This window comes from Eleutherodactylus coqui, chromosome 5, assembly GCF_035609145.1.
Source record: "Eleutherodactylus coqui strain aEleCoq1 chromosome 5, aEleCoq1.hap1, whole genome shotgun sequence".
Lineage (NCBI taxonomy): Eukaryota > Metazoa > Chordata > Amphibia > Anura > Eleutherodactylidae > Eleutherodactylus > Eleutherodactylus coqui.
This window is the reverse complement of record NC_089841.1, coordinates 86,097,235-86,125,066: the sequence shown is the minus strand read 5'-3', so window position 1 is coordinate 86,125,066 and position 27,832 is coordinate 86,097,235. Positions and strand designations below refer to the sequence as shown.

At 43.1% G+C, this 27,832-nt stretch overlaps 1 protein-coding gene across 4 annotated transcripts in view; it reads right to left on the bottom strand.

Annotated features, from left to right (window-relative positions):
* Positions 1 to 27,832, bottom strand: part of TRAPPC13 (trafficking protein particle complex subunit 13) — a 46,910-nt gene that overhangs the window by 2,003 nt on the left and 17,075 nt on the right. The window contains exons 2-12 of one of the 4 annotated variants that reach the window (XM_066602800.1): positions 25,618 to 25,686; positions 24,906 to 25,005; positions 24,241 to 24,325; positions 22,877 to 23,004; positions 20,694 to 20,766; positions 16,863 to 16,907; positions 13,687 to 13,704; positions 7,886 to 8,019; positions 2,589 to 2,787; positions 2,221 to 2,321; positions 851 to 1,001 (exon numbers count right to left, since the gene is read on the bottom strand). In XM_066602800.1, coding sequence (XP_066458897.1) covers positions 851 to 1,001; positions 2,221 to 2,321; positions 2,589 to 2,787; positions 7,886 to 8,019; positions 13,687 to 13,704; positions 16,863 to 16,907; positions 20,694 to 20,766; positions 22,877 to 23,004; positions 24,241 to 24,325; positions 24,906 to 25,005; positions 25,618 to 25,686 — 1,103 coding nt within the window. The remainder of the gene's footprint in view (positions 1 to 850; positions 1,002 to 2,220; positions 2,322 to 2,588; positions 2,788 to 7,885; positions 8,020 to 13,686; positions 13,705 to 16,862; positions 16,908 to 20,693; positions 20,767 to 22,876; positions 23,005 to 24,240; positions 24,326 to 24,905; positions 25,006 to 25,617; positions 25,687 to 27,832) is intronic. The other 3 variants (XM_066602801.1, XM_066602802.1, XM_066602803.1) reach the window with 3 other exon arrangements.

The following is a 27,832-nucleotide window of genomic DNA, read 5'->3' as shown; positions in this document are numbered from 1 at the left end:
GCAGTACTGGCTCTAGCCAGCAGACGGCACCATTGTATAATGGCAGAAAGAGAAAGCCCCGTAGGAAATCCTGAATCTAAAATTGGATTGCAAAGGGTTTACTGCAAATGTAAGGGTGTGCCCACATAGCAGAATTCACCTCTAAAAACCCTATTAAAGTCTTCTGTCGTTTTAGGCGCAGATCTAACCCAGCCAATGGCCAAAATCTGTGCACGGAGTGGCGAATTTTGCCTTTTGAACATACCCTAAAGCTCCGTTCACCCATGCAATATTGGTTTAGTCGTTGTGAAAAATACTGGACCACCAGTAGAAGTGTGATGGATTCCATTAGAAGTCAATGTGGAGACCATCAGGATTTGGCAGTGTCTATTCTAGGAAGATTCCAATATAGCAGTCATTGCTTTGCTATAAACAGAAGTAGACCCTAATCTATTGGAATCTATGTAGATTACAATATATTCTTGTACATAACATCCTAAGGCACCTATAGGACACACCTAAGGTAGGTCTTAAAAGGCATTCTCCTAGGACAACTCTAGGGAGATCCTGACATTAGTTGATGACAAGATGAATAGTAAATAGCAGCAGCTTCAAAAAAGGGGCTAAAGATCCAGGACTTGTTTTTTCCCCCAAATCTCAGCCCAGACACCAACAGATCCTTGAAGCCACAGGACATTTATGGTGTGCTGCAGGAAAGGGTTAGGAACACTATTACCTCATTGCTTATCAGCTGTACTGCAAATAAGAGATGTTTGTTGCATGATCCTCTCCAGGTCTATAACGACAACCCTCATTCACTATGTTAAGCCTTTTATTATGGCCTCTTACTTCACTTATACATATTCCTCACCTGCAGTCCTTGCACCGATGAGAGCAGGCTCAGAGTTAGAAACAGGGATGAGCTGGGGTGCAGTTTTCCCAGTTGTCTTCCCGAAACTCCGCACCAGTGAATAGAGCTTGTGTTGCACATTTCAAGAATAAGGTCCATAGTCCTTTCACTGCTAGAGAGAATGGAAGAAGATGTATCACTATCTTCAGTGTTACCGCACAATGGTGAACCTGAAGTACAGTGGTGCATGGATATTTGTGAACCCTTCAGAATTTTCCCTATATGTCTGCTTAGATTTGACTACATCAGGTTTTCACACAAGTCTTAAAAGTAGATAAAGAAAGCCAACTGAAACAAATGGGTCAAAAATATTAGACTTGGTCATTTACTTATTGAGGAAAATAATCCAATATCACGTCTGCCCCTCTGCAGTTTGTATCTCTAATTCAGATACTTTTTCCAAACAGTTGATAAATACAGAATACAAGTCACATATGGATAAAAGTGTATCCTTCTCTAGCTAGAAGAGGGTGCAGAGGCTGGTAGGGCATGTACCCAAAGGGTATCTCAGCAAGGTATTTGGATACATGGCTAGGGCAGCAAACCATTTCTTCCTTAAAAAGGGAACCGGTCATCACCTATGAGCACCATAAACTAAGTTAGAGTGTGCATAAAGGCAGGTTCTATAGAGTTTGGGGATGTATTTTTTCTTTATACATACTGGGTTACCTGCTCCCATGTGGTCACTCGTAAAAGTCGATGCATGCACAGTGCAACGGACTCCTTTGGAGGCTGTGCGCAGACATTCCAACAGAAATCTGCGGGAGTCTGCTGCGCCAGCTTCCATAGGGGACACTGTGGAAAGGGGTACCCGAAAACCAGACTCTACAGTACCTGCCCTGTGAGCACTGTAACTTAGTACTCATCTCAGCAATTCTATTTCAATGTTCCAAAATGCTCCATTCTCCAGATATTGATTCCTCTTGTTGCTTACTGCATGTTGTCAGGAAAACCGACCACCTGTTATGGAAAGAAATAGTAGAGAAGGCCGGCACTTGCATACTTTCATCTAAATCTGGTGGTTGGGATCACAGGAGCGCATGTACACTGGCTTTCGGCCCAGACACCAACTACTGCGGAACTCTGCCATTTCTTGCATAGAAGAGAAGACGTGGTCTGTTTCCCTGGTAATGAGTAGTATACAACCAGAGGGCAGAGGAATCAGTTGTAATACCTGAAGCATTTTAGAAACCAACATCTTATGGGGAAATGCATGGTTTGCAATGTTGAACACATTGAAATAGGATTCCCAAGATGGAAATAACCTTTAAGTGAGATGAAGCCTAGCTAATAGTCTTGCACAGGCAACTACAAAGAGGTGAGGAGGTTACCTGCAGTTCGTGATTTTACATGTGATATCAAATGGTTCCTCCAGACTGACAGTATCTGGTATGGTCTCCAGCGAGAGCCTCACATCACCATATCCCGGGGCCTATAAAATAACATAATGAGGCATTAGTTTTCAATTATTGTGAATACAAACTAAAACCAGGAACAAAAGTGTGACCCTCCCAAGCTGCACACACATGGGAAGGTGGAATAAGAACATATGGACATTATCCCAGTATGTATAACCAGCCTTTATTTTCTGATAGGATAGCCTATAAGATTATACAACAGTCAGAATCACTAGAGTTAGCATCACAACAATGGATGAAGAAGCTTAGTCCAGCTAGCAGGCTCCGCAGTCATTCTGTACCATTCTTTGCAGTTGGCTGGTCTGAAGTCTTCCTCTTTCCCCCAGATTGGTTTTCCATACGATGTCCAACTTGCCGATTACAGTGACCCCTTTGATGACACCAGCTTTTTCAGCAAACTCAGGCTTGGGCTTCAAGCAATACAAGTACTGGCGTGTGTCCAGAGGTTGTAGATAAGTCTTCGATCCAAACGTAGACAACCTGTGTCAGAGATTAGTAGATTCATTTTAAATTCTGAGTTAATAGAGCCCCGCTCCCTTCCCCATTTACCAGAGGAGAGAGAGACTCTTGCTCTGGAGGACCCAGCACATAAATTGTATTACATTACACATACAATTTAATTATTATATAGCAATTAAACATTTCCCTAAAACTACACGACCGTTTAAACAACTCTACTATATCTTGTGTCCAGATTCCTCACCATTTCAAGTTATTAGCTTGCTGTCAGTAAAGACCTGAAAAGACCTACCCTGAAAATAAGCCCTAGCACGATTTTTCAGGGTTTTTGAGGATGCAAGCCCTACCCCAAAATAAGCCCTAGTTAGTTGTTAAAAAAAAGTCAATTTAAATAGTGTCCAGGCAGCCATACATGTAAAAAAGTAAAATCTTACATGCAGAGACTGAAAACCTGTAAAAAACAAAAACAAAAAACAAACAAACTAGTCCTTTTCTCAGCTGAGAAGTGGATACAGTTGCATCCAGCACAGGTAATGATCTCTGCAAGATAGATTTATTCCATAGCTGTGATGTACAAATTGCTACAATGTATCACACTGCATTCCAGGCTGTTTAGCTCTGAACATTGTGTATACTGGATACAACCAAGATCAGGACTAGCATTGGTTTACAGTCTGTAATTGTAGACAGTGCTTTCATTCGCTAACCAGCAAATATTTTGAAAATATTGATGCACTAGAAGTATATAAGCATTTCTATGGTAATTAAGCTTTATTAACCTGTTATGTCCCCCCATGTAACCAGGAGCCAGGCAAGTCATTTTTAATACTCAGCAGCAGTGTCCCCCTCTGAAGATCGCACAGGCACTGCAAATGGACTCTTCTCTTAGTGCCGCGTGCGCACATTAAAGTCTACAGCAGATTTCACTGTGCCATGCGTGCAAAGATTTGCATTTGCGGCGCACCCAATTCCCTGTTACCTCCCCCAACAGCATCGAAAATTAGTTTTAGTGGGGGCATGATGGGTTTCCTTTAAAGGGGTTATAACACAAGCCAACAGAAGCCCGATACTATTCTATCATTAAATAGAATACCAAGTGCCCAAATGAGCTTACTATGTGCCTCCCTTCTATGTATTTAGACTCTTAGTCCTGTTGGTGAAGGTTTCTTCACTGAGTAAGGCCGCCTGCAGACGGGTGGGTCGGATCCAGCAGCGAAAATTCTCGCTGCAAGACTTGACCCGAGCGCCTGCAGAGAGCAGCGCGTACTCGCCCACGCCCCCGGCTCTTTCATGTGGCGGCTGCCGGCGCATGTGCAGACTGGAGCCGGCGGTGGGTGAGTGACGTTTCTGTGTGGGGCTCTGCGAGCCCCGCACAGAAATAGAGTATGCCGCGCGAGATTTCGCGCAGCCAAACCACAGCCGTCTGCATAGGATTGCGCTTGTTAACACAATCCTATGCAGACTTTCAGTGGCGGAAATCCAGCCTGTCTGCAGGTGGCCTAAACATGGCGTTCCTTCTGCTAGGTCATATGACCTGTTTTTTTTTTATCTGAGGGACTGCAAATCAGAGAAGCACCTGCATCCCTGCTACCTCTATGCCTTTACTAGTAACACTATTCTGCCTAGACACTGAAAGGGTTAATTGGAGCAGATAAAGCTGGGAGATAAAGAGTTAATTTACACAGTGTGATGAGGAAAGCAGGCTCGAGTTTTTCAAAACTTGAACTGTATACGTGCATATGAAAATGTAAAACGATTTGTCAGACCAGGAAAGCTGGGCTTACTGAATGCAGGGGACAGAATAGAGATACCGCCTGCTCTGCACATGCTCACCCTGTGTGCTAAAGATAGGTATAGAGAAGTTACATAAAAATGAAGGCAGGATGAACTGAGCAAGCTCAACCAGAGTGGAGAACTACAGGAAGCAGTGGTATTTGCTGAATCACTCGCCATAATCTTTGAAAATTTCTAGAGAACAGGAGAAGTCCCAAAAGATTGGAAAATCGCGAATGTTGACCCCATCTTCAAAAGAAGGGAAGAAGGTGGATCCAGGAAACTACAGGCCTGTGAGCCTGACTTCTATACCCAGAAAGATCTTTGAACAAATTATTTAACAGCATGTATGCAAGTACTTAGATAAAAATGGAGTAATTAACCAGAGCCAGCATGGGTTTGTAACAAACAAGTCATGCCAGACAAATCTAATTTCCTTCTATGACAGTATAACCGACTCGGTTGATCAGGGAAATGTGGTGGATATAGTATATCTTGACTTTAGTAAAGGATTTGACAAAGTATCTTATACCATACCTATTGAAAAAAATGACCAAATGTGTGATTGACAAGGCAACTGTTAAGTGGATTCACAACTGGCTGAGTGATCGTACTCAAAGAGTGGTCATCAATGGCTGCACTTCTAAGTGGAAGAATGTATCAAGTGGGGTACTACAAGGCTCTGTCCTAGGCCCAGTGTTGTTCAACATTTTTTATAAGTGATCTGGAGGAGGGAATTGATGGGAAACTTAATTAAATTTACAGACGGCACAAAGCTAGAAGGGATATCTAACACTAGGGAAGAAAGAGAGCATTCAAAAAGATCTAAAAAAGCTTGCACAGTGGGCGGCGACTAACATAATGGTATTTAACAAGGAGAAATGCAAAGTCCTACATCTGGGCAGAAAAATGAAGAAAGCACATAAAGAATGGGAGGAATTGAGCTAAGGAGCAGCACATGTGAAAAAGACTTTGGTATACTAATAGATCAGAGACTGAACATGAGTGAACAATGTGATGCAGCAGCCAAAAAGGCAAACACAATTCTTGGATGTAAGAGAAGCATAGTCTAGATCACGTGAGGTAATTATCCCTCTCTACTCTTCCTTAGTCAGATCTCATCCGGAATACTGTGTCCAGTTCCGGGCACCCCCTTTTTAGAAAAAGACAAACTGGAGCAAGTTCAGAGAACAGTTACCAAGATGGTGAGTGGTCGGCAAATCATGCCCCATGACGGTTAACCCTTTCCAATCCAATTTGTATCCTGGTTTTCCTAGGGGGCTTACTCTTACTCTCATTCTGCCATTATACAAAGGCATTATCTGCTGGCTAAAGCCAGTACTGCATGAGATGGCACGTTGGATAGGCTCCGACAGCAGAGAGGCTGGCAATATACAGTAAGAGAACCCTGACAGAAGTCATCTAAATCAGAGCTGTACAGCCTTAAATCATGAGGTCTTAGACATCAGACAATGGATTGGAAAGGGTTAAAGGCTCTGGGAATGTTTAGCTTACAAAAAAGAAGGCTGAGAGGAGACTTAATAGCTGTCTACAAATATCTGAAGGACTGTCACAGTGTAAAGGGATCAGCCTCATTCTCATTTGCACAAGGAAAGAGTAGAAGAAATGGGATGAAACTGAAAGGGAGGAGACACAAATTAGATATTAGAAAAAACAACAACTTTCTGACAGTGAGGGTGATTAATGAGTGGAACAGGTTACCACGGGAGGTGGGGAGTTCTCCTTCAATGGAAGTGTTCAAAGGCTGGACAGACCTCTGTCTGGGATGATTTAGTGAATCCTGCATAGAGCATGGGGTTGGACCCGATGACCCTGGAGGTCCCTACCAACACTACCAGTCTGAGTCATGTTCAGGAGCAGCCAAAAGGTAAATGGAGTGGGGATATAATGTTTAGGGGGTGAGAAGTCAGGTCTGGAGCATAAAAAAAAAAAAAAAGTATTTGCAAAGATTGATTTTAGATATAGAACACACTGAGCAACCAACGTGATCTTGGGAATACTCCTTCAACATAACTAGAAAGCCCCTTTCATTTACCTGCAGTGGTGCTACAGAGGAATTAATCACTTGCTATTGGGTTTCCTCACAGACTACAGCTTATGTCTGAGGACTCCAACAGTGCGATACCTCAGGATCGCAGCACACAGTGAAAAAAAAAATTCTATTTCCACAGCAAATTAACAGCAAAACCTGCCCTGTTACATGAAGATATGCTGCAAAATCCACCCCTCTACATTGACAAGAGTGAGATCTGCAGTGAAAATTCATAGCATAACATTGCAGGTTTAAAATTCTACATGTTTTTTAATGCAAAAATGTGGAAATAAAGTCTTAAACATTTCCGCTATGTTTGCATTTACCATTATCTGGGGTGGGGTCCTTTTAAAAAGGGAAAAAGAAAAGAAAAGAAAAGAAAAGAAAAAAAAAAAAACTAAAACAACCCCTTTAAAAAGGGGTTTTCTGGGACTAAGATACTGATGACCTAGCCCAAGATCAGTGAGGCTTCACTGCTCAGGAACCTCGAGGATGAACTGATAGAGGCTGAGGTGCTGTAGTGAGCACTGCGGCCTCTCCTTAGGCCAAGTGAATAGGAATGAGGTGCAACACCAAGCACAGTCACTATAAATGAATGGTGTCACGCCAGTGGTGCTCACTTGAGTGCTGCGACTACATCAAACAGCTAATTGGGAGGGATAACAAATCTCGCCCCCCGCTCCCCCAAACAGATATTGATGACTAGATGAGCGAGCGTACTCGCTAAGGCAAATTACTCGAGCGAGTACTGCCATTTTCGAGTACATGGCCGCTCATCCCAAAAGATTCGGGGGCCGGCGGGAGAGAGTGGGGAGGAACGGCTGTGTGTCTCTTTCTCTCCCCCCCGCCCCCCCCCCCCATGCTCACTCCCGCAACTAACAGCTCACCCCCTGAATCTTTTGCCACAAGCGGGCATGTACTCGAAAATGGCAATACTCGCTCGAGTAATTTGCTTTAGCGAGTACGCTCGCTCATCTCTATTGATGACCTATCCCACAATTGGTCATCAATATTGAAGTCCCAGAAAACCCCTTTATTGTGTTTTGGTGTAGGCTTCCTTATGTTGGGCCTTCCCATTTCAGAAGTTGAATGGGAAAGTGTGACACGTGGTATTAAACTGCAGTGTAGCAACTGAAATCTTGCACAGTGATCAGTAAAAACAATTGCCTGTCTGTATAACTCAGGGGTGCACTGGGTTCTCCAGCCCCTATAAAGCCAATCAATATGCAAAGTTCAGTTTAAAAATCGGCAACCCATATATGCAGTGTGCAGCACAGATAAGACCAGCCTTACCCCTCACCACTCTTGACCACACTGTTCAGCTCAGACACATTGTACATTATAGATGGTTCCAGAGACACCTTCTCCATGAACATCGGGGACGTGGTGATATTCTGAATCTGAGCTTCCAGAAACACTTCATCTGTCTGCGAAACCAAACAGGTTTTAAAAACTATGCCTTAAGTAAAAGGTGGACACAACATAATCGGACCATTAGCATCGTTATTATTGAATGTGATTAGTGTCATGCCTGAAAAATCAAAGTTACCACAATTAAAATGGATGTTCCAACCGGCATCCCAAACTTAGGAATCAGAAGCAAAGTTAGTTATATGGTATATTGAAGCAAGCAATGGATGTGGGATAAGTTCAGATTCTTATAAAGCCGTGAACAAGAGCTCTTCACTGTTCAGCGGGCAAAATGGTTCCCAGTCCAGTAAACCCCAAAATACAAGTATTGCCTTTTTAAAGATTGTAGGAATGCAGTACCAAAAGCAACCAATAGGCTATTGGACAGGTGGTGTGAGAAAATCTCTGGCAGGGAAGGAGTTTCTGAGTCCAATTAATAAGCCAATACCTGGATAGGTGTTGCTGGTTTCTGAGTCCATTAGATTCCTGAGAGGCCCATTAAGTCCCTAAGATGTCCATTGAGAGTCCTTGGAGATTACTGTGGAGAGAGAGCGAACTCTCGCTGCTGGCTGAATAGCCACAAACCTGACAGTGGCCCCTAGGTTGACACCCTAGATGGGTATAAGGTGATAGATTGACACTATATGTTAAGGGACCTAGCCTGGTATTGGCAGACAGGATAAGGTCTATGTTATTTAGTGGCCAGGGACTGGTTTATATCTTGCACACTGGAACGCAAACCAGTGTGAAGACTATTATTGCCGTTGATTGCTCACAATAAAAAAGGACTGCTTTACTAAGTTTTACTAAACTTCTGGCCTGGCCGTGGTTTTCTGGTATGCAACCCTCCACCTGGTGGAAGAAAGATGGCGATCCGATGAGCTAACAACCCCCTAAGTTGTTACAAGATGTTAAGATAGAAAGTTCTTCTATAAAGGGTCTGAACGCTGCGTTCTACCTTTTACAGAGACTAATAAACACACATTTCATGACTTCATCTCCATCTGCAAAACATCATGCATGGCAATCTTTATCTCCAGGAGCCTTCATGTCTTCACAAAGTTCTAAGTAGGAACCTGGAGGCTAGGTGCCAGCAATGCGCAACAGAGATATTCTACCCTAGAAGCAGTGTTTCTAGAGCACACAGAGCTTCCAAGCAACAGCGAGACATTTTAGGGGCTTCTACAATAGTAGAAGCAACAACAGTCAGTTATACAGATCTTAAGCTACCCATATACCAACAATAGCCGTCGGCTGAATGCGTGATCGGGAAAAAGGTAATGCTCCTCTCCCCATCATAAACATATGCACACTCTACTGAGCATTCATGTTCATGGGGAAGTCAGGAGGAAAAGCCACTAGCAAGACCCTTCTGACGGAGGCTTGGCTCTCACACAAACAAATTACTTGGCACATTGAAATCCAACATGTCGGATCCTTCTTTACCCCAACATCTGCCATCCTAGAAGGATTGTGACAACTCCATATACGTTAGACTGCTGGCCAATCCCACCAAGAATGGCGGGTTGAGCAAACCATCCAATGAGTCTCTGGTTAAAAGGAATTTTCTAACTGAGGTTAAAGTGGTTTTCGCATTACAACATTTTATCCCTATCTACAGGATAGAGGATAAAGGTCAGATGACTGAGGGTCCAACTGTTGGGACTATCCCAAGATCTGTATGCTCAGAATCCTCCATGAGAATGAAGCGGTTGTGTGCATGCATGACCACTGCTCCATTCACTTCTAAGGCACAGAGGAAGATTGCCAAGTGCATCAATTTCACCATTACACAGAAGTGAATGGAGTGATGATCACACGTGTACCACCTATCCAGTGGATACAGGGCCAATGTCAATGGGACAATCCTTTGAAAGAGACCCTCCAGTTCTGTAACAAAACTCCAGTCCAGGCCTGGAGGGCATTATATTACCTGTAAACTATCTCAGCCATCTCTCTGTTCTGCAACTTCCAGGTGCCATTTTGGGGTGCCCTGGGTGGCCACTGCCATTTTCTAACTACACTATGCACTGCTTTGATTGGCCAGTCCTGATCACATGAACACCCCTGGCCAATCACAGAGCATGTATGGTGTATTGATAGCCCTAACTATCAATGCACTGTATGTGATTAAGTAGTCTAAAGATGGTGACAACCATCTTGGCTGCATGAAAACTGCACCCGGAATGGAGAGACCACTGAGAAGATAATCTTCAGATAATATACCCCCTCCACCCTTTGGTCCTGGCACAGAATTTTGGTGGTCAGATGGAAAAATCCTGTTTGGTGGAAGGCATCAGGAAGCTTCTGACACAAGCACTGAACCAACTAGATAGTTGGGTGGAGGAGAATAAAATGTTCTATGGCCAATTTTCATAATTAGGCCTGGGTTCTTCAAGCTGGCCATGCATCCCAAGTAGCTGTTGGCTGAATGGCTATTGTCCCCAACAACCATGCTCAACAGAAGAGTGTGTGTTTAATAAGCCGCTGGCAAATTCTTCTGGCAGCAGTTTCATCTACTCTGAAAACAAAAGATTGGACATAACATTCACATTGAATAGTCAGTCCCACCACCAGTTTTGGTTGACTTTCAACTAATGCGTACAAGCACCCTTCATTTTAGTGAAGGTAAATCTGAAAAGCATGGACCATACAATGAGATTTAAGAGATTTGTCTCTCCACCTTGTAGGAACAAATTGCATTGTCCAGAAAGGGAAGAGCCTTCCTTCTAGGCAACCCGTAGAGGGGCAAATGTACATCAGAGACCCAAAAGCAAAATAAACATTCAGACAGCTGGCCACCGTCGATACCGGGAATTGAACTGGAAACAGAGAAACGGTTGTCTTTACTAGACAAATGTGTTTGCACAAAAAGAAAAATAATGTCTGAGCTGAAATATCAGACACATCCCTACACACACAGAGCAAGAAATAAAAAGTTACACATCTTTGAGTTAAATTAGATCAATTTTGAAATTGGCCTTTGTCCACCAGCATCAACACCCGACCTTACTAATGCTGTTATAGGTGAATGGAAGTATATTCAAGTACCGTCTTTTTCTGACTATAAGGCTACTTATACACGGGCGAGTGCGATCTCGGGTTGAGAAACACTGCCCGAAATTGCGCTCACCAATGTGCATTTTCATGGCGATGTGAGGAGTTATTCTGTCAAAACCGCTTCCCATCACTTCAGTGAAGTAGTCATCCTCTGCATTGAAGGATCCGCAAGTACTTCTCATTCTCTGACCCCTGACCGCTGTCCCATACCACACAGAGTCTGGTCATTGGGAGAACTCTGCAGCCATACATACTGTGGCTACATAGTCCTCCGTCTCCTTGCCAGATCAGTGCAGGACAGAAACACTACCTCCTCTGTACACACGGACAGGCAATAGTAATAATGTTTATATGTATAGCGCCAACTTATTCCGCAGCGCTTGTAAAGATCAAAAGGTCTTGCAGTAGCAGCAGGGCCTCTGATGACGTCCTAACCATGTGGACAGGAAACAGCTAGAGGGGGTCATGTATTACTACACTTGTATGTGGAGATTTAATGTTAAGAAAATTAGTGCTTAACATACCAGCTGCAGATTGTGTGCGCGCATGTAGCAGGGCTGTATGTGAATGTTGCAGAACTGTACGTGTTTGGCGCATGCAGCAGGGCTGTATGTGAATGTTGCAGAACTGTACGTGTTTGGCGCATGCAGCAGGGCTGTATGTGAATGTTGCAGAACTGTACGTGTTGGGCGCATGTAGCAGGGCTGTATGTGAATGTTGCAGAACTGTACGTGTTGGGCGCATGTAGCAGGGCTGTATGTGAATGTTGCAGAACTGTACGTGTTTGGCGCATGTAGCAGGGCTGTATGTGAATGTTGCAGAACTATGTGTTGGGCACATGTAGCAGGGCTGTATGTGAATGTCAATGTTGCAGAACTGAATGTGTTGTAGGGGGGGCACGTACAATGTGCGTGCAACAGTGCTGTGTATGTGTAGAATGTGACCTTATGTGCTTGCAGCATTGTTTAAATGGATGCACTAGGTTTAATAGGAACTGACTTTTCACCGTTACCCCCCTTTTCTATACTAGAACACCAAAGTTAATGATGGTTGCCCCGCCACTGTGTTAGAACCCCCCAGAGGCATTTAAATTAGTATGAAATTATTTTTTCTGTTTTCGGTTGTCTAAACCTTGGGTGCATCTTATAGTCCGAAAAATACGGTAATCATTTTGCAAAATGTGGTGGAAAGTCTTTCCAGATGAGTGGAAATTGGTGTGAAAAACAACACTGCTCCAGTGATAAGCCCAGTGTGGATTAAACCAGATGAATATTACAGCAACGCGTTTCGATGCCACATAGACACCATCTGGCCAACAACACAGACCTACTAAACTAACAGTTTAAAGAGTTGAGCGTAGTGTAAGTGGTGTATTGTGAGTTCTTCATTCTTCTTATCGTTCTGCTCACACACATTGTTTCTGTGCTTTAAATGGCGTTGAGCATGTATATTTTGTATCCATCTATGGATGAGTTTTTATCATGTAACCATGACTGTGGGGTTCCCACGGCTTTGTAAACTGTTAGCTTAGCATGTCTATCTTAAGTGTCAAATTAACATGTCAATATGAAATCTGCAATATGTTTCTGTAATAAAGCCATTTAGTTTAATTAGTCTTGGGCTGATCACTGGAGCAGCACCAAGTACCCTCCCATCCTTCACACCAATTGTCCGGTTACTACAGAAGGCACTTCTGTTCTCTGTAGAAGAGGCAGCAGCCACTGTGACAGTAGCCATTGGCGCAATATTCCAAGATACTAGTATTTCAATTGGCTCAGCCATTCTACATTATGAAGCGTTTTTTTTTTTTCCTTTTTGTTTTAATCCCCGAATGAGTGGACACCGTTACAGCACAAGATGGGGAAGCAACACCAGATTATTGCTCTTCATATTGAAACAGAATGGTTCCCCTCTAAAAGGAAATATTTACACGTTCAAATCCAATTAGCTTTTCTCTTTTCCATTGTGTCGCCACTCATAAACTGGACAACATTTTTGGAAAACACCGTTCTCAGTCAAACACTGATTACTATCCCACAATCCATTGCTTTGATCATTGTTGAGTTGAACCGAATTTTGGGTAATTGGGTAAATATCAATGAAGCGATTCTCAGCGTAAAGTGAAAGGCTTAGTGGCGCTTGAAGAAGTGGCGTTAACAATAAGCATCAACATGGGAAAGCAGGTTCACCAACAAAATATTTAGGCATCACCAATCAGATCACATTCTGCTATGGTGTCAGATTATGTACTGTAGAATTAATTCTGGCGGCAAATTTAGTCATGGAGTGTAAAAGAAAGTTTTTCTAATTTCCGTTAAAAAAGGAGGATGTATAAAAATGTAACTACTACGACAAAAAAAAGAAATAGACCCTGACCGGGGAATTCTTCAGAGTACGGTAGATTTAGCGCATGCAAGTGAATTTAGGAATATGGAGAATTACCAAAGATTAAACAAAAAACACAAGTAGAACTATATAATCTATTGGCAAAAGGCAAAACTTTGGCTGTGAACGTGCTTTTCCATTGTGTAGCAATTTCAGGATGAGATTTATTTGTTAATCAGGCACAAACGTCAGATTTAAGTAGCGCTGCAGAATTAAATAAAATGATGAAAAACAATTACCACAGAACTGAGGTCACTCTAATGGGGGAAATAAAACAAAAAAAATATAAAAATTAGAGAAAGAAATGAGGGTTAAATGTTAAAGAACAGGAATGCTCGGACAAAATAAACATTAAACTACGGCTTCACATAGCATTAGTACAAGCTATAATGTGCTGGTTCTGTACAACTAAAACCCAGAACTATTGGGAGGCGCCCAACTGGGCTGGTCAACCGCAGGTTTAGATTTCTTCTGTCTGAAAGTGGATTCTACCCTGGTACTAATAGGATACGGAAATCCAGCATGAACTTAACAGCAATTTTTAGGTGGGGGAAAAACAAGCAAACAGCTGCATCCCTGATAACAAAAGGGGACTCAGATATGGTTGCCATTTTCATCTTCCTAGATTGCATAGTGAATATTTCTTCTGCCAAGTAGAAAAGAAAGTCATCCAAAACTTCAAAACTAGGAGCATCTTGTGATTTATTGAAAAGCTCTTTAAAAAGGATCTGTCACCTCTGCTAACTTTTTAAAATTGAAAATACTTGAATTTTTCATGAAATAACAGTTCTCTTAATTTTTTTAATAACTACTCAGAAATGTATAACTGAACTGACAACTGGGTTACTGGTTGATGGCGTTCCGCTACATGCTGTCCAATCAGTGCAGATAATGCAGGGGCACACTCCTTTGATAAGAGGAATGGTAACACCTAGTTGTCCATTTATTCATAAATTCACAGGAGGAATGATAGAAGTACAGCACAAAAGCTGAAAAGATGGTCTGGAACGGTCATTTCATAGGGAATACAAGTAAAAAAAACAAACAAAAAAACAAAACTAATATGTTGAGAGGGTGGGGAGGTGGCAACAGATCCTCTTTACGCATTTGCCCCTATTCCCTGATGAAGCTTGTTCACCAGTGAAACATGTTGGGAGGTTGAACCTCTATTAAAGAGCCACTCCAGTGAAATGTTTTTTCACATTCATTATATAGCTGGACCCCAAGTAGACTATGTTGACAAAAGTATTGCAACACCCACCAATCCAGTGCTGTCAGGCAAAGGGAATATACAAACTGAATGTGCCGCTGCCTGAGAAGCGGTTTCCATCGTGAAAAGGTCCTGTTATGTGGGGCGTTTCTGCTGGTAAGGACTATGGCCATTGGTTATAGCAAAGTCCATCCTCAAAACCAACAGCTACAGAGACATTAGACAAAGTGGCATTACCTATCCTGTGACAATACTTCGGTACAGCTCCATGTCTCTACCAACATGACCAAGTACCATGTTATACAGCACACAGCGTTGAAGCTTGGGTTGACAAGTAGAACATCTGCAAACTTCATTGGCCAGCCCAAAGTCCGGATCTCAACCCCATCGAGCATCTTTGGGACGAACATATGAAACCGTATCTGTTCACGGCCAACACACCCAGCATCACTATCTGAAGCTCACCTCAAAAGGATGAGGACAAATCCCTCCCCACAAAATTTGGTGGAAAGCGTGCCAAGGAGGGTTACTGCAGCCATTGAGGCCAAAGGCAGCCCAATACTGTATTGAACAACGTGAATACGATACATTTAATCACCTTCTGTGTGTGGCCCAATACTTTTGTCAACATAGTACATATATGACTGAGCTAGTATTACTTTGGTTAGTTATTCCTTTCTATCTGAAGCTCCTAGCCTCTTTCTTCTCAGATGGTCATTTGATCTCAATTCTCACCAGTTCTGATTTACTGTATACTTATGGTCGGCAGCTTATTTTAGGTGAATAGAGAATGTAATGTTAGGTTTTACCTGCAACAAAGATTATACAGTCTCTAGCTGCTCATGTAATGCATCATAGAATTAATGTAAAAGCAAAAATCTCAGCATCAAGATGGTGCTTGATAAGCTTCAGACAGGTAGCTGCAATTAAGGATAGTGACTGCAATATACAGAGTGTGCAGGCAATTAGGTGAGGGGGTAGATAATGTAGCAGTGACAGAGTTCTGGTTCTTTTACTCAACTTGATTGCTACTTCCCTCTCCTGACCATGCTATTTTTTGGCCTTGTTGCCACACGTTTGAAGTGAAAGGAGCTTTAGGAGTTAAACTCATAAAATGAAAGAACAGTTGAAGTTGATCTCCGGCACACTCACTATGGTATGTTTTGTGTGGGCAGGTCCTCTTTAAGGACACATTATGGGACTATCAGAGGCATTTAGACAAACTCTTTGCTAGCCTTCTGTAGATCAAAACTCTGTATGTATAATTAAGTACTGGCTGCTCCCAATGGCACATGTGGCATAAGAAGCCACCAAACACCTCAACTCCCCACCCTTCCTAAAAAAAAACAAAAAAAAAACAAAAAAAAAAAACAGATACCGATTACATATTGATAGATATGTCTGACTGATATTGGTCCAATTGTTTGGATCCTCACCGGACCCTGTGGCTTTTCTTTAATACAGGAAGGGGGTGTTAGGAGTCCCCTATCAGACATAGGTCATGCTTAAATTAAATTTAAAAAAAAATTGTAAATGCTCACTTTATGTCAATTATTAGTTCACCCACAACCACAATTACACAAAAGGCATGTTAAGAATAGCTACTTAGTATTTTACATACCCTGGCTGCAATAGAAGAGGATGCTACTCTATTAGTAGAGAAACAAGCATGCACTTAGCTTACAGTGTCAGATTATATCCAGTGCGAGGAACCATGAAAACGTCATCATACACAGAATTACATTACAAAGGCTTTATTCTGATTTCCTACAGCTCCAGATACACCCGCACGAAGCCTGTGGGGTCTGGATTTATTTATACAAAGTTGCTTATAAAGGATTTGCTATAGTAAGGCACGGAGAAAGGCAAGAAATGGACAAGAAAAAAAATGTGTACATGAAGCCCTACATGACAGATGATAGACTGACTGCAATGCTTTATCATCGGTGTCAGCGATCCACCTGAATTCTGGAGCTACTGGTGCCCTGAGCCTTCATAAAGAAGCAACTTTACACATCTCTGTGCCATACAACAAGAAGAAACTTAGTATTTCATGAGGTGAGAATTAGCTTTGATGTATCCGAAACGCAGCCGCTCTGATTACTTACGTCAGAAATGTCTGTAATACAGTCACAGGTTAGATTAATGAATGCATTATTTAGGTTACTTTACAGAGAAAACGGCGACTACAGGGCACCGGCTCACCTCTGCGTTGTAAAACTTGGTCTTGACATCGAGAGGCTTAAGAACCTGTGATAAGACAGAAGGCATGTTATACTTGGACCTCTAGACCAACTCCATGAAAGAACTAGTACTTCAAGATCTGCTCAGCCTCCTTCACTACAGACTGCATCTTATTGTCCTTGTAACATCCCACAAGATAAAGCGGACTCGTTTTCCAGTGCCGACAGAACGCCAACAGTCATCAGACTAGGATATCTTCCTATGTACGGGTAACACTGTATATGGATAGTTCTGCTTTTTTGTATTCGAGCAACTGGCACAAAAAGCAATGTGCCGTTTTGGCTATTAGTTGTGATCAAAGAATAGGAAGAACTTAATTATGAGCCCATTATATTCACAGACTGACAGCAAGCCAGTGAATGAGGGTTAGGCACTAGCACCCCGCCATCACTCACATGACAATATTTTGTGCGGTTTAGACTAAAATGTAAAACAGACCTGTTTCATACAAATGACAAATTATATAATAGAGCAGGTCTCTGACTAATAGCCACATCACTGAGTTGCTATGACAATTAGGTTTACTACAGGGTGGATTTGATCCCTTAGTGACCACCAATACACATTTTTATGGTGATCACTAATGGGCTTTAAACCTGCACATAAAGCTTTTTAAGGCGGAGCTTGGCTGACTGATTGCCAGGAGTGGAGACATCCCAAATCCTGGTATTTAAACCCCTTACATGCCACAATCAATAGCGAATGAAGCATGTAAGCAGATGACAGGAGAAGGGAGAGGGCGATCACAAGGTACCAATGGGTTCCCATGGCAGTCAAAAGCTTGACAAAGGTCTCCATGTCAGACATGTATTATAACTGCTGTTCTAGGCTTAGTAGAATGCACTACATCAGTGTACTATCCTAGTGATTGTATCTTCAAAAAAACAAAAAACAAACCCCAAGCCCGCGTATGGCTATGTCAATGTGTAATGGCTCCAGCAATAAGGCAATAAAAAAAATTGCTTGGACTGTAAAACCCCCCCCTCCAGGAAACCTACCAAAATAGGCTCACATAAGGGGCTGAATTGCATCGCGTAATACTTTAACCCCTTCCCGCCCCATGACGTAAGGGTACGTCGTGGCAGGGTGGTACTTCCCGCGAAATGACGTACCCTTACGTCATAGGAATAGCGCGAGATCAGTCCCGCAGCGGGAGCCGACTGTCAGTGATAACCGGCCTCCCGCTGCAGCAGCGGGGGTGCATAGAAGATGCCCCCCCCCGCTGTTAACCCCTTCCCTGCCGCGATCTAAGTAGATCGCAGCATTAGAAGGGTTCACAGAGGGAGTGCGCTCCCTCTGTGAAGTTGCCGGGCTCTCGCGATATAATCGCAGAGAGCCCGGCCTGTCGCCATGGCAACAGGACGCCAGATACTGGCGTCCTGTGTTGCCAGAGCCTATGATCGCTGTATAAGCGATAAGGCGTGGCAGGGCAGTAGCCCTGCCATGCCTTATCACAGCGATCATCAGTACACTGTTGTAAATCCCTCAGAAGGATACAAGTTGTATAAAAATAAAAGCTAATAACAATGTAAATAAAAGAAAAAAATGTGTAAAAAAAAAAAAAAAAAAACACCTAATTTTCATGCTTTTTCTAATATTAGCATAAAAGGTAAAAAAAAAAATTAAAATGGCACATATTTGGTATTGACACGTCCGTAACGACGTGTACAAGAAGTTGAACACACTTTTTATTTTGTACGGCAAAAAGCGAAAAAAAAAGCTGCTAAAAAACGGAGGCAAAATGCTAATTTTTAGCATTTTGCCTCCCAAAAAATGCAATAAAAGTGATCAAAAAAGCCGTATATTCCCCAAAATGGTACCAATAAAAACTACGGCTCGTATCGCAAAAAATAAAAAATACAAAAAAGGTTTCCAACAAAATGGGTTTTTATTGCAAAAAAGTGGAAAAACCTAAAAAAAATATATATAAGAATTTTGGTATTGTTGTAATCGTACCGACCCGCAGAAAAAATGTATTGTGTCATTTATGCTGCATGATTAATGCTGTAAACAAACAAAAAAAATTATATATATCAGAATTGATTCATTTTCTCTCCCTGTTAGCATAAAAAAAAAAAAAAGAATAAAAGTTTTTCAATATAGTCTATGTACCCAAAAATAGCACCATCAAAAACTACAGTTCGCCACGCAAAAAACAAGCCCTTATACGGCCGCGTCGACGGAAAAAATAAAAAAGTTATGACTTGAAAAATGGAGATTAAAATCCGCCAAAAATCGTTGCGTCCTTAAGCCCAAGATAGGCCATGTCATTAAGGGGTTAAAGGCTATGGACACCTCTAGCGGCAAATTTTATTTTCACTTAAATGCATGTATTTTGGGCTGATGATCATTTTTACAACAGGGTTTTAATAATAGTTTTGCACCGTTTGCCTTCTGCAGCTTCTCCACATCACTGTAGGTATACACTGCAGTCTAAGTGGAAATAGGGGATCTGTAAGGCTGGACTGATGGCTAATGGTGGGTTTAGACGGCAAAATAATTGTTCCAAAAAAAAACAAAAAAAAATACTTCAAACAAACTAAAGTGAACGATGATCGTTTCGTTTAAAAACAAGCCAACAACTGGACGACGAATGAGAATGGTGAGGTTTTCGTTCAGCTTCAGCTGGCATAAAAACCAGCTCCGGCTCATGCACTTTTCAGGCAGTTTAAACACTGATTGTTCAGTGTTTCACATAGGAATGTGAGCCACAGAACAAGTGAATGAGACCTGCACGATCGCCAACGAGAATCATGCAGTCTAAACCTGAATAAGCGGTTTGTGAAGGGCTGCCTGTTTATCCTGACTGGTGGCAGGATATCTACGGAGCACTCTGCCTCCATTCGGTGAATGATTATCATCATTTTTGAGTGAAAAATCACAGAAGCTACAATCTTTGGGGCAATTGTCGAGCACTTAAGTGCCTAACAATCGACCCATGTAAATGGACTTAAGACTCAATAGGAGATCTGTAAGTGAGGCTGAACTGACAGCTTAAAGCCCATTTAAACAGGACGAGTGTCGGGCAAACTATGCCCAACACTCATCCCCACACATACTCTCTCTCATGCTGCTGCACAGGAGCTAGTATCGCTGGCTCACAGCGGAGCATCTGGAGGAGTTTTCTCTCCTCGCTCTCCTCCGCACCTCTCCATAGACTTAACATAGCGGCTGTTCAATACTGAACGGCTGCTATTTACATTGAGAAGCTGATTGTCCATCGTTTATGCTGCATGGACGATGAGCTGAACGATGATAGTTTAGTGTAAATAGCAGCCGTTTCAGTATTAATGAGTCAATGGAGAGGGGCGGGGGACAGCAAGGAGTGAAATCTCCTGAAGCCCCCCCCCCCAGGCTGGCCGCTCTGTGAGAAAGGACACACAGGGATGAATTCAGGCATCGCTTGCCCAACATTCGTCCCGTCTACCTGTCTAAATGGACCCTTAGACTGCAGTGTCTATACACAGTGATATATTGAAGCTGTAGAAGACAAACTGCTACATTTTTAATTAAACACTATTGAAAAGAGGATTTTCAGCTTAAAATACATGCATTTAAGTGAAAAAATTACCCCTTAAAGGTGTTCATAGCCTTTCATTTGCCTGCAACAGAAGAGGACTCGCTAATAGATAACATTGCATCACGTGGACTTGTTTGGGCTTAGGGATTGTACAAACTGGAACACCCCTTCAGAGCTGTAGACAGACAATCATCGAGAGAGATAATGATGCCATTCCATCAGTATTACTAAATCCACAGCAATTGCATAAAATACATTGTTGAACTTCTCACCTGGAACTTAAAGAATTTCCTGAAGTACATTTTCTCCCCGGTCTGTGTAGTATAACTTACGGCACACACTAATCTAAAACATAAAACGATACAACTTATGCAATTCAGGAAAGAGGAACATACAATCAATATGAGTCCCATCACTTACCCACATACATAGAGCTCATTGAGTAATGCCCTTATACACGGGCCGACAGTCTCAAGCGACTGCATGAGCGCTGACGTCACATTAAAAGATACCCCCATTTGTCATCTTTTGTAACCTATGTGATAAGTTCTTCTTGTGGGATTTTATATGTAGGAGAAACCATTAATGGGGTTCGTAATAGAATCTCAAATCATAAAGGAACGATTAGAACGGGCAAAACATATGTTACGGTGGCAGCGCACTTCATTGAGGCAGGACATGCTATTAGTCAGTTGAGATTTCGAGTCATTGACTCCGTTCCGGACAACGTCAGGGGTGGGGATAGCGTGAAACAACTACAGCTTCTTGAGCTTAAGTGGATCTATGAAATAGACACATTGCAGCCTAGGGGGGTCTCAATATAGAGTATAACCCTTTACCATAGGTTTGACTATTGGAGGTTTGTCAACTGTTCAGGTCAGGTCACTGACATTGATTTGTTGTGCGTTATATATTTTTTAGGCCACATGGAGACTACAGGTATATTGGGGCACTTAGACGTCAGCAGTCAGATGCCTATGGTGATTTTTGAAGAGCTTGAGGTCTGCCCACGTTGAATTGCTGACACTGCTGGTTATTCATTAATATCGTGGTCATGGTCTTATTCTAGATTTGCCATTTGGGGTATTATTCATGGTACGGGTATTCTTACTAGTTGGAATTATACACACGACTTGACGTTCATATAGACCTTATGATTAGTGACTGATCACAATCATGGGATTCATGGACTATTTAGACTAGGTTGGCCCGTTGGATATGTAATGGACATTGGATGGTACATTATTAATTGACAATATATGACTGTTGTATGGCATAGGACTTGACTTTTCAGGAACTAATGGAGGAGATACAAGACAGGATGGTCAGACTTGAGGATGTTCCTTATGAGATATCTCATGGGAGAATACTGACTTTCCATGGTACGGGGATTATCTTATTGTGCCATACAACATAGGGGTTACATGTAGAGTAATATGTGATTGCGGGATCTGTATTATCTTAGTGGTACGGTCCCCTGACATGACTGACATATGGAAAATATACTTTTTATAGTGTCTGGCATCCGCTGTAGTGACGCGCAGCAATATTTGGAGCGGTCTGTGTAATTTACAACAGGGGGTGGTCTTTCTCCCATACATAAGGAGTTATGCATTGTAGAGTAATCTCGCAAGCATGAGATGATCTTGCGCAGGTGCAATGAAGTCAGCGGCGCTGAAACGAGTCGTTGTAGTATGGGAATATGTGATGGAGTGTAGGCGCGGTCTGATGACGAGGATACTGTGGGTGTGTATTGGTGATGTGAACGGCCGGGATGATCTCCGTGAAGAGGTTTACAGTAGGCGTGGTCTGACGACGCAGACCGCCGCGCATGTTATGGGACGCTGATCTTGCATAGGAATGATCACTGGACATGAGGTAGATATGCTCCAACCGCTGAGGCACAATTGCCTACACCTGCCCCTGTCTCCTGATATTTTCCTAACAAATGTGGGCTGTCTTAACTTGGAAATTAATGTGTGGTGATTGGTGAAGGTCTGTGTATACGTAGTTGTAGGTTTAGTTAGACAAAGGCTTGACAAAGCCTGCCATTGCAGTCGAAACGTTGCTGTATGCTGTGGACGTGTTTTAAGACATGAGGATTCTACACTCCTTTTACATGCACCCCATCTGCTACTTGATATTTTGATATTCCCATCACCACCACTAAGGTCGTCGGTGCTCATGCAAAGGTTCTGCACAGAGACTCGCCGCTGGATCGCAGGCTTCTCATCTGCTTCTCGCTCAACACTTCACCTACTATGTGAAGCGCTGAGCAGGGAGCGTTTACACGGGACAAGAAGCCAGTGAACCACTGAAAAGGCAGCGTTTTTTGTGCATTTACACTCAACGATTATCACTCAAATTCATTCGTTTGAACACATTTTGAGCGATAATGTTTAAATGGGCCTTAAGACTCATGATATATGAGATACCATTGTTCAGCTATACTCACATGTGCGTGCCTATTTCTTTGACTTCATGATGAATGACGTCATCTATACAACTGTCTGGTTTGAGCTCAGACACCACCGCACTGGATGCAGATAGGTTTAACCTCTGTGAGCTGGTCTGGAGATCTGCCTAAAACACAATATGAAAACTGTCAATAAAATGTGTTCTAACTATGTGGAGTAGCTTCAGTTCATCCAGCAGTTGTTCTATGTGGTCCCTTCATTATCATGCAAATAGAGTTGAGTGAACATGCTCGTCCGAGCTTGATGCTCGTTTGAGTATTAGCATACTCGATGGTGCTCGTTACTCGAGCGAGTACCACGCCGAGTTCGACCCCTCACCGCATTACCACTTCCTGCTGTGACGTGCCAACGGGCGGGTCAAATACAAAAATGCTTGGGTCTCGCATTGACTTCAATGGGGTTCATTACTCGAATAGAGTTCTTGAATATTACGAAAAGCTTGACTCGAATAACGAGCACCCAAGCATTTTGGTACTCGCTCATCTCTAATTGCAAGTTATCTTCCTTATGGGATGAAAAGTGAAAGGCCTCCTAAGCACGGTCTACTGCAAAAAATAAAAAAAATCCAACATTTATGAACCTTAGAGAGATACCTTGAAGCTTCTTGGCCGTGGTGGAAAATCTCCTTCAAGCACCAAGACCCTTGTACAGCTACAAATGCATTGTCTGATCCCCCTTCACTTGCATTACTGCTGATGAACACTTACGAGCTTGACCAGCCCCGCTCTCCCACTGTTACAAAGGTTATCCTAACAGTTAACGCGACTTACAGTACATTGTAGTCATGAAGATGCCCCAGTCATACTAACAATTGCTACATCTGTACATGGGGCAGAGACAGACTGTGCTATTGTAATAGGACACATGCGCAATACTTGCTGGGTGTGAGATGGTTGCCTCAGCCTTACCAGCACACTAGGTCTACACCATAATCTAGAATTGCGTTGGGATAACCTTTTTGGCGTTTTTTGTTACAAAACATCAACGCCCATTGATCACCCTCCTATGTACAGCTGCTACTACTGATGGCTGAAGTAATGCTGCTGCATATATATATACTAGAGAAAAATCATTGAGCATACACAGGGACCACATGGAAGCGGGGCTTAACCAGGGGCAGGTGGTTACATGTGGAGTACCAGGACATTTGGCATTCACATCCGGATCATTCATGGTCTAATCAGCAAGTATGTAGGAAAGTTATGAAAATATTCAAATTCCTATATACTGAAGATGCTTACCTTGGCCGACATACTTTCAGTAACGCTCACCACTGGTATACTAGAACACTCTTAAAAACACTGTATCTTGTTACAATTTTATAGGGGTGTTAGCAACCTACCTTGACTTGTATGTCCTTAACTGTTTGAGTGCTGTCATTGTGTACACTTATGTAGCTGGAAAAGGTTTCGCCCAGAAAAATATTTCTGTGTCAGAATTGGTAAATAAAATACAAGTTAATCAGCGGGAGAGGAAAAAAGAACGACCAAAGTTCTCACATGTAAAAGTGCTTTAAGAGCAGGACAACATTGGAAAAGAAGTTGAGAATGATAAAAACAAAACAAACAAAGAACAATGATAATATAACCCCAATTACAAAAAGATCGGGACGCTGTGTAAAATGCAGAATAGCTGTGTCTGTAGTACCAAATTGGGCCCTCCAATGCTGACAGCGATATCGGCTTCCACAAAAAGTTCATGCTAACAGAAGACCATCCAGGGATTGACAGAGGATCCCCACTCACCAACCAACTACTGATGACCTAGCCGGAGGATCAATAGATCAATCATAGAAGTGCTGGACAACCCCAATACATTGGCTGACTAATTAGCCAACTTTCATCTGATGTGTAAGGACACTGTTGAGGCCATTTAATCTATTAGATGGGCTACAATGCAAAATTCAAGACAGGCAATACCGCCACCTTGTTCTGGAAAGCCTCAGGCTATGTTCACGTTGGGTTTGTACAAACATTACACTATAGAAATAAAAAGCAGAATTGTTACCCAAAGTTCTGTGGTAACGTCAGCATTTCCCCCAGCATTAGGATTTCTGCTCCTTTCACCGTGGAAGGATCTTCTCTCATTAGATTATTAAACAGATCACCTAAGAGCAGGAAAAGAGAACATCTGGATATGGAGCACAAAACATTAGACCCAATGCAAAAACGTGTAGTGTATGTTATAAGGTCCTATCTGGGATTGCACCATTTATTGTAAACCCATAAATCCTGTTCACCAATTACTGTAAGGTTCACACAATTTCTCTTGTCTTAAGGGAAGCCATCAGCAGATTTCCCTTTACCAAATTGTTCCCAAGTTTTCAATTTATAAACCACATTTCTCGATCTGTATCTATTAGTGCCTATACCTTAGAAAGTGGCTTAGATCTGTTCTGCGCCTCATGCTAATTAGCGCTCTACAATCCGGTGGATGTATCTGGACAGAGAGAGCTCCTAGCGGCATACATCCTTAGCCAGTCCCGATTACATCTCCATCAACCACAAGGTGATCCTCATCTCGGGACATCACAAGTGGCACATGGGCAGAGTAAAGCTGCTGCGGGTTGGCACATTCAGTTTATTTTGCCCTGTTATGGGCACAGGCACCAGGTTTCCTCTGCTCGTTCTATCATTAATTATACAGAGCCAGAGAACCCCTTTAAAAATGGTATTACTAGCTGTGAAAGAAAACAATACTAGTGCAAAGGAGAAGTTACCTGGAAGGTCCCGTTCTTCACATGTCACCGGGATGTTTGTGAATAAGGTGGGCTTCGTAAGACGCATTACTGGAGAGAAAGAATAAGAACAATGCACAATTTACTCTTCTAGGTTGGGATGCAGCATGTACTTCCACACACGACCCACAACTAATAGGCAATGTTCAGTGGTGGAAGTGTGCTTCAGATTTCATTTAGGATTTGGACATGCCCTGAAATCCAGTGTGTAAAAAAATCAGCTATGAGTTATGGACGTTTTATTAGTATTTTCATTGTTGCTTTTCTGTGCAGAATCTGCATTAAAAAGAGATTGTCCAGTTTTAACTATTACCCCTTCCCGCCACAGAATGTAACTGTACATCCTGGCAGAGGGGTACTTGACGCAAAAGGACATACATTTACGTCCTGGGAACAGTGCGAGATCAGAAGAGATCCTGCGCTATCATGAATAGCCGGCCTCCCGCTGCAACAGTGGGGGTGCATGGACACAGCGGCCCCTGCTGTTAAGCCCTTCCCTGCCGCGACCCATGTAAGGGGTTCACAGATGGAACGTGCTCCTTCTGTCACGTCATTGAGCTCTCGCGATGAAATCGCAGAGAGACCGACGCGTTGCCATGGCAACACGATGCCAGATGCAGGCGTCCTGCTTTGCCATTGCCTATGATCTCTAATACAAGCGATATGGCATTGCAGGACAGAACTACTGCAATGCTTTATTACAGCGATAATAGGTGCTATGGTGCAAGTCCCCTACAGGGACATAAAAAGTGTAAAAAGATTAAAATAATTAAAGTAAAAAAAAAAAAACCCTTGTGCTTTTTCAGATAGTAGCATGAATTTTTTTTTAAATTAAAATCTAGAGATGAGCGAGTATACTCGCTAAGGCACATTACTCGAGCGAGTAGTGCCTTAGCCGAGTATCGCCCCGCTCGTCTCTAAAGAGTTGGGGGCCGGCGGGTGAGAGCGGGGAGGAACGGAGGGGAGATCTCTCCCCCGTTCCCCCCTGCTCCCCGCCGCAACTCACCTGTCACCCGCGCCGGCCCCCGAATCTTTAGAGACGAGCGGGGAGATACTCGGCTAAGGCACTACTCGCTCGAGTAATGTGCCTTAGCGAGTATTCTCACTCATCTCTATTAAAATCCCACATATTTGGTATCGTCGTATCCATAACGACGTGTACATTAAATTGAACATGCTTTTTATCCTGCACGGCAAAAAGCATAAACAAAACCCCTAAAAAAAAAAAAAAAAAAGATGCAAAAATGCTTATTTTTTCATTTTGTCTCACAAAAAACGCAATAAAAATGATCAAAAAAAGCCATATGTACTTAAAAATTGTATCAATAAAAACTAGAGGTCTTCCCCAGCACATCGGGAGAAGGATCAGCGGCACCCAGGAGAAAGGTCAGAGTCGGCTGCGGGGAGGAGGGACAGCGGAGAAGAGCAGGGGGCCCTCACAACGTTGCTGGAGAGAGAGAGGGGAGCGGAAGGAAGAGGGGGGAGAAAAAGCCTGGCAGACAGAAGGTACGAGTGGGGACCCGGCGGGGAGACGAGAGACTGCAAGGGGGGATAAGCAGTGGTTAAAGGGGATTCCCCCTCACTCCCCACCCGGTCAGAGCAAAGTTTATTACAGCCGCAGGGGCCCTGCCAACGCCCGAGGAGAGGAAGGAGAGCCCCCCCCTCCCCCACCAACACCACAACTCCACAGGAGAAAGCTGCAGCAGGACTCACAGGGAGGCCTATAAGGGGCACAGCGAAGCCCAATAGGAGAAACCCCAGAACCCACGCGCCACCAAAGGGAAGGCAGCTATAACTCCAGCGGCCCACACATAACTAGGGGCCCTCAGCGCCAACCTGCTAACACAGGGGACCCCCTGCCCCCCCTGGCAAACAAAATCCAAGGGGCGACCGCAAACAACCCACAGCAGACTGCCGGGGCCCAAATATTACCGGGGCCCAGCCCTCCTACATCCGCAAAAGTGTGGGCACCAATCTCCTGCACAGCTACAAGCTCCCACTCAACGCTTAAGCAGAGCTAGTCGTACGGGATAATGAACCCCTAGCCTCTGCTCCACCGGGCCACCCGCATCATGCTGTAAGATCTCCAGCTCAAAACACAGCAGCATCCTTTGGTGTAACCATCCAACCAGCTAAGAAGCATGACCAAACCCAAAGGTAAATCAGCGAAAACCCCATCCAAAGGCACCATAATGAA